Source organism: Portunus trituberculatus, chromosome 46 (genome assembly GCF_017591435.1).
Source record: "Portunus trituberculatus isolate SZX2019 chromosome 46, ASM1759143v1, whole genome shotgun sequence".
Taxonomy (NCBI): Eukaryota; Metazoa; Arthropoda; class Malacostraca; order Decapoda; family Portunidae; genus Portunus; species Portunus trituberculatus.
This window is the reverse complement of record NC_059300.1, coordinates 23,993,831-24,001,049: the sequence shown is the minus strand read 5'-3', so window position 1 is coordinate 24,001,049 and position 7,219 is coordinate 23,993,831. Positions and strand designations below refer to the sequence as shown.

General features: G+C 40.4%; 2 protein-coding genes across 3 annotated transcripts in view; one reads left to right on the top strand and one right to left on the bottom strand.

The window, feature by feature from the left end:
* Positions 1-203: 203 nt before the first annotated feature.
* Positions 204-3,012, bottom strand: LOC123519774 (general transcription factor II-I repeat domain-containing protein 2-like). Its single transcript, XM_045281280.1, has 4 exons — positions 3,004-3,012; positions 1,221-1,412; positions 933-1,118; positions 204-647 (listed from the first exon to the last, which is right to left on the bottom strand). Exons 1-4 carry the CDS (start codon positions 3,010-3,012, stop codon positions 204-206), a joined length of 831 nt encoding a protein of 276 aa, XP_045137215.1.
* Positions 3,013-3,361: 349 nt separating this feature from the next.
* The window catches only part of LOC123520061 (solute carrier family 22 member 6-like), a 32,764-nt gene continuing 28,906 nt past the window's right edge, over positions 3,362-7,219 (top strand). For both annotated transcript variants that reach the window (XM_045281940.1, XM_045281939.1), the window contains exon 1: positions 3,362-3,478. The gene's annotated coding sequence lies outside the window, so the exon portion shown is untranslated. The remainder of the gene's footprint in view (positions 3,479-7,219) is intronic.

The window sequence follows — 7,219 nt, the reverse complement described above, 5'->3', positions numbered from 1 at the left end:
ATGGGAAGGAAGTATGTGATGTCATGCCAGCGTATCACAGTATGACAGGGTGTGACACAACCTCATACAAATACAAAGTAGGAAAGGTGAAGCCATTCAAGAAAATGGTGGCACACTTGATGTCTTTCCTACCAAGTATGTCACTCAAACACTCAAAGAATGCGGAATTTCCTTTTTTCATTTGTTTTCCCCAAAGTTGCAGGTTAGCCATGAAAGAAAGCATTGATGGTGTCCGTGTGCACAATCACGTTGCTCCTTTGTCCCCGTAATTTCTTATTTAGTTCATTCAGAGTTTCAAAAATATCAGCAAGATAAGCCATTTGTACTACAAACCCTTCCTTGTTGAAGGCAGACAGCAGGTCCACCTTATTGCTGTAACTCAAAAACAACTTTATTTCTTCCCGCAGTTCAAAGACCCGCGCCAGCATGTTCCCTTTCGAAAGCCATCGCACTTGTGTGTGAAATAAAAGAGCAGTGTCCCGACAAAGTTCGCGAAAGAGGCGAGTTTTCAAGGCTGATCCTTTCACATAGTTAACAATGTTTATGATGACAGTCAAAGCATCATGAAGGTTCTTTGGAACTGTCTTTGAGGCGAGAGCTTCTCTATGGATCAAGCAGTGTGTTCCTTTTAAATCAGGCAGCTTCTGCTTCCCAAGAGCAATGAATCCTGATCGTGAACCAAGCATATTAGGGTCATCATCTGTACAAACCCTTCCAGTTTGTTGCAATCCAGTCCCGACTCTTCAAAGAAATCTGCAACTACTGTCATTACACAACTGCCTTTGTTGTCATCTCTAATGGCCAGCAAAAAAAAATTCTTCCTCGATTTCTTTGTCAGTTATGTAGCGGCAAAAAAGCAAGCAGTTGTGCAATGTTGGTGACATCCGTAGACTCATCAATTTGAGGAAAAAAAAAAAGGGCGATGACATTACCTTTGACACCACATTTTCCTTAATGTCTTCGGACATTTCTGCAATTCTGTTCTTGATGGTGTTGTTGGACAAGATCTGTTTCATCTTCTGTGATGACTTCCCTCCTAACATAAGCCTCAAACTGTCAACGATACATGGTTTCAAAAGGCTTTCACTAATCGTGTGGGGTTTCTTTGCCTTGGCCACCTGAAGGGCAATCACATATGAAGCCTTCCCTATGCTGATATTGGTTTGCTAATACGTCCTAGATGCATCCATCTTCATCCTCTTCAAGCTGGATAACTTTACCTCAAAAAAGCTACGATTCTTATCTTTCAACTGTGGATGAGCATTTGCCAGATGCTGCTTCAGTTGGAAAGGTTTCATGATGCTATTAGAGAAGGTTTTCAAACACACAACACGCTGAGGGATGTGTGCACCGTCCTTGACAAGATATGTGAACCCGTAGTCCAAATAACTATCTTGATACCATCTTCGTTTCTGTGACATTTAAAATCAGGTATAAAACAAGGCCTATGAATTTGGGAGAAGAAAAATAAACATAGGCACATCGTAATTCTGTATAGAAATAACAAAATTTTCCATTCCTCCCCCTCCCAAATAAAAAAATAATAAAATATAAATAAATAAAATCCTCATAAACATACAAATTTTTGAGGAATAGTACTTTAATAAAACATGTCTTGAGTATTAACAACCTCAGCCAAAGCATAAAAATAGATCCATGAATTTTGATATCATATTATCCAGTTAACAAACTCACTATTAAAATCATAATATTATTCGTATACCTTGTACTCAGAAAACAAGCAGAAAGCACTGAATCAATATAGGCTGGGACTGTGTGTCAGATGCTCCCAGGCTAACTGACTACTCGTAACGCACTGTGAGCCTGTGAGACTGTGAGTGTACTCCCGTACCCCCCCCCAGCCCTCCCTTCAGAGCTCATGTTTGAACGTGAACCGACTGGTAGATACGGCGCCGCCCATCTACAACAGGCGTTTTCTCTCTCTCTCTCTCTCTCTCTCTCTCTCTCTCTCTCTCTCTCTCTCTCTCTCTCAGACATGAGAAAATCCATCTGAGATTTTTCTAGCTAGTAGGTAGTGTAATTATTTCTCCCCTGGTAGCTTCAAATTTCCCCCTGGGGGGAAACTTCCCCCAGTTTGGGAACCACTGAATTGTAGAACAATTCTAGACACACTGTAATTTCCACAGTAATAAGAGTGTTCAAAATGCAAGTCACTAATCAGAATACTGTATAGAAATTTCAGTTTTACCTTCAGTACAGTCTATTGGAATGTTATTTATTGAAGTGGATTTTCAGCATTTCAACTCAGAAACTACAATATCGTAAAATTATGTCAATGCCAGCGTGACTATTATCACGAAGATAGAAGCTCTCAAGAAGTACGCACCTCCCTTGTCTTGTTCAGATAAAAGTAGATACTTATTGGTCAGATACACTTTTTTTCGTAAATGTATAGCTTGTGTCATTAGTTACTCTTATGATGACTGAAACTGATTAATGAATGGAAACTAAGCATTTTTTTTCAGATATCTTCAATATAAATACTTGAATCCTCGAGATACGCCAATCGACTTCTTTACTCATCGATTAGATATCTTCTGTTTCTTTAATGTATTTCCTTCTCAAAACTAGTCGCGATTACCTCCATCATATCAGTTCAAGAGAAGCGAGATAACGTGCGGAAGGTAGGTACGTACAGGGCACTGGCGTGAGGCAAAGGCTACAATAACAGAAGAAAAAAAAAATTATCAGCATACTAAACGACTATTGATAACCACGATAGTTATGTATCTCTATGACAGTTGTATAGGGCTGGGCAATCAATATTTTGTCCCCTGTGGAATCAAGTTGACACATAGTAGCTATTGCTGATCTTGGAATGCTGCTAGAACCTGTACGTATGCATTCCATATTCACTTTTGCCCCTCTTCCACTTCAATAAATACTTCTACCAAACACTTCCTCCTCCTCCTCCTCTTCCTCCTCCTCCTCCTCCTTATTCTCCTTCTTCTTCTTCATTCTAATCAAGGGCTGCGATCCTACCATATACATACTTACCGCACCAACTAGTCAAAAAGATTTATAGAGTGGGATCCATTAAGAAACCAAAAAAGAGACATTGAGGCAACGAAGACCACAATGAAGGTAAGAATAACAGCATTGCACACGAATATAATGTATCTGAGTAGGCGAACGGTCTCAAGAAACATTGAATCCAATATATCATTTAGCAAATTCATCATCAGAAAAGAGAGATGTTCACTATCTGATAGCAGAACACAAATGGAGCGCGAAATCGTCTGGCACGGTGTTCACGCATGCGCCTTTCGAATCATCTTGTTCTCATGTGAGATTGTGCGTCGCTATGTACGTATATCTCCTGTGTAGTGGAGCAGTGGTGGTATGTTGGCGTCTTCCTTCATCCGCGTTACACGAGACCAGCTGAGGGCCAAGACTCATTCATTCTGAAACACATCTAGCTTCCTCAGCGTTGGTGCCGTTGCAGACCAGTACACCGGTGGGTCATAGTCTTAGTGAGAAAGAGTTAAGGACTTATACACAATCAATATAGATGCTCTGTCTGCTCCCCATGAATTACTAGAAACATACTTAAGGACATTTTTTTTGTCTTTACGACAACCTTTAAACAATGAATTAACGTGAGTTTTCCAATTGAGTCTGCTATCAAAATGCAGGCCCAGGAACTTTACAAAATTTTTTAAAGATTGTCTTTCACTTGTTAATTCGTCAGTAAAACTCCTATGGCAGAGTTACTGGGAAAACTTACACATGCACACCATCAAACTAATCCTGGACGAGTGGGACTCCCGTGATTGCCCCACGAGCCGGCAGGAGGTGGTCCTAACATGTGGAGTAGTGGTGGTATGTTGGCGTCTTCCTTCATCCTTCATGCTTCAGGATGGGCTGCATCCTCCCCACACATATGTTCGCATACATAGCCAAATCCTTCCCACCACGTTGTAATTACCCACCTGTGACGTTATTTTCTCACTATCGAGCACATTCTGCTACACTATGTGCGTTATCATGAGAAGAGGCAGTCCTTGGCAGCTTATTGCCAGAGCCGCGGCCTCTCGCCGGTAACATAGAGCACTCCTCCGGGTGTTGAGCACCACCCGGATGTGGTTGATAGACTAATGATTTAGCTGACTGAGACCAATTTAATCGAAGAGCTGTAATCGTTTATGTATATTATGTCATATTTTCAGAGCTGGGTACTTCCGTACTTCATTCCGCACCTCCGCTTCTCCGTACCTGCTGACCACCAAACGAGATGCGGAGGTCTGAAGTGCGGAAAAATTTTCAAAAGTGCGGAAGGAACAGGTATGGAAAGGCGACATTTTAAGTCTATACCTCCGCACCTGAGACATGTGCGGGAAGGCGAATTTCTGAGTTCGTACCTCCGCACCTGAAATTTTTAAGGATAAAAAAAAAAAAAAGAAAAGAAAATAGTATATCAATAAAGACGACTAACAGTCCGCACTCCATAGCATCACTTTCGGCCGTTCTTGGCGGTCTGTGCTACCAGGCATGCTTTCCCGCCACTTAGTGACGTCATTCATTCAGGTCTAAGCAAGCTCCTCTCTCTCTCTCTCTCTCTCTCTCTCTCTCTCTCTCTCTCTCTCTCTCTCTCTCTCTGGATTGTCTTCAACTCTAAAGGATTGGCATGACTTTCCTTCCCTATGGTAACAGTGAGGGCCGCTCTGCTGCTGTGGTGTAGGTTGTCCACTCTCCCCCTACCCCCACACCCCAACTATTCTCACCCTCCTCCATTTGGGTCTATGGGGGGTTGTGGTGGTGGTGGTGGTGGTGGTGGTGGTGTATTTATTTTCTTATTCTTGATTTTATGACATCTGTGCCTGAGAGAGAGAGAGAGAGAGAGAGAGAGAGAGAGAGAGAGAGAGAGAGAGAGAGAGAGAGCAGCAACAACAGCAGAGTTGCCAGGCTCTTGTAACTAGAAAATGCCAAATGCAACTAAGAAATAGGCCAAATGATATATATATATATATATATATATATATATATATATATATATATATATATATATATATATATATATATATATATATATATATATATATATATATGGAGCTCTGATGTATTATTGGCTTGTATTTTGTTATATTTTTTGAGGTGCGGACAAGATTTTTCAGGCGCGCGTTAATAGTTTTGGATACGGTATCCGGAGGTGCGTTTCGAGATCCGGAGGCGCGGTACCGGACTACCCGATATTCAGTAACGCGCCCAGCTCTGCATATTTTTTTGCACCATGTTTATATTGTTTAGTAATGTTATACATAAACAAAAATATGGAACTTAAATGAAATGTGTATTGCGTGATCTCCATGTAACTGTGTTTCCCATTTATAATGCAACATAGAATACTTAGTGATGCTACGTAGCCTTCCTTTCTGTGTGTTTGTGAGTTGTTTTCCCTCTTTCCCCCTCCTGATAGAGTGTTAAGATTAGAAACGTCCCATTTTGAATTGTTATTTCTTTTAATGTAAGAGGGGAACAGACAAAGGGCAGCAAAAAATTGAAATTGGAAAACATATGAATGATTGAAAATACAGGAGAACTCTTGCATTAGAAAGATGACCAGATTATGGGTGAAAGAAAGAAGAAAACCTTGTGCAACGAAACCATGGGAGGATGAGAGGCATGCAGTTTGCAAGATTAAAAGAGCAGTTGACATGAAAATAGTGGTAGAAGATAGCAAGAGATACAATATCTCGGCGATGAGAAAGAGGCTGAAGTCAGTCAGTTAAAGGAGAGGAGTTGGTAAGACGAAAAGGTTTCGATTCCACCCTGAATAAAAGAATAGTATGAGAGGAACATCCCCATACATATAAAGTATACTCCATACATGGACAGTTAAGGTCCCTGTACAGAGTTAGCATTCGCTGATCCGGTGCATTAGACTATTCTGGAAATAATTATTATTTTGGCAGTTGTCTACTGCCTCTTCATATAAATAAATGAAGTGAGTGTGAAGAGATAAGTGTATGCATATTTGATGATATATTTATATTATAAATTAACAAATGGCAAAATATATAAAATAGCAGAAATACATAAATAAAATATAAATTGAAGTAAAATAAAATTAATAAAGATCAAATTAATTTGAAAATACCCTAGTATACACGTCTATGTGATGGCCACACACACACACACACACACACACACACACACACACACACTTAAATAAAGCCTGCGCGGGGTCTGGATTGGTGGAAGGAACTCAAGTGAATCAATACCGGTGTCGTGTTCATAGCTGTTCCATTGTTTGTAGCGTATACAGTTTTGTCGTGTTTGCAAGTTGCACGATCTTGTTGCATCCCTAATCTTCAAACTGCTTTTGTGGGTTCAAGGGAACGCCTCTGAGTTTTTTATAAACTTTACTTGAATATATTATTTACAAACATTTACACATTACGACCCTTACTACAACAAAGGAAACCACGAAAACCACGAAAATTTAATCACTCTCTTCACTCAAAGTGCACCTTCAAATACCTCAGATTCTGTCACATTATACCGTGAACTTATTTCATTAAACACACTCAATAACTTCATTGATAATAACAACTCTTTCTTTACTCAAACTTCTTCAAATGTTCCAGATTTCTTTACAATATTCATGTTATTCAACTCAAATCACGCAATTTAAACTCAACGATAAGATACATCCTAACACACCCTACAATCAACCTTCCAATGAAAACACCACCCTATACAACCTACACATAACCAGTTTCCTTAAGTCCCAATATGACACCAACATTTTCTCTGACTGCATTACAACATGTCTGGCTACACTTACTGCTCTTGAGATAAGCGGCGCGCCCATTTTGACCCTCTGGTCTGACAGCTCTCTCTCGCTCTCGTCTCTCGCCTCTCTCTCTCTCTCTCTCTCTCTCTCTCTCTCTCTCTCTTCTCTCTCTCTCTCTCTCTCTTACACCTCCTAATGTACACGCGTTACTTGACTTATCGTCTCCACAACAACTTCCGATCTTACAATGTTTATTTCAAATATCTTTAGTAATATCAACTAATGTCAGGAACGAGGCTTTCCCCATAGCTTGCCGATAACCGCCTCGTCCATATCATTTGCTTCTGGCGACCTCTGATCATAATTACTACCAGATACTTATGGGGAGAAGGTTCCACAAGCTTCTTGTAATCTACTGCTCGTCTCCGGCTGTGTTTGTCTTGCCATGACTCACCGCCTCTT

Coding starts and splice junctions, on each gene's coding strand:
- LOC123519774 (XM_045281280.1), bottom strand. Junction 1,119..1,220: donor AGAATCGTAGCTTTTTTGAG/GTAAAGTTATCC, acceptor ATTGCCCTTCAG/GTGGCCAAGGCAAAGAAACC. Junction 648..932: donor AGGAAAATGTGGTGTCAAAG/GTAATGTCATCG, acceptor GCTCTTGGGAAG/CAGAAGCTGCCTGATTTAAA.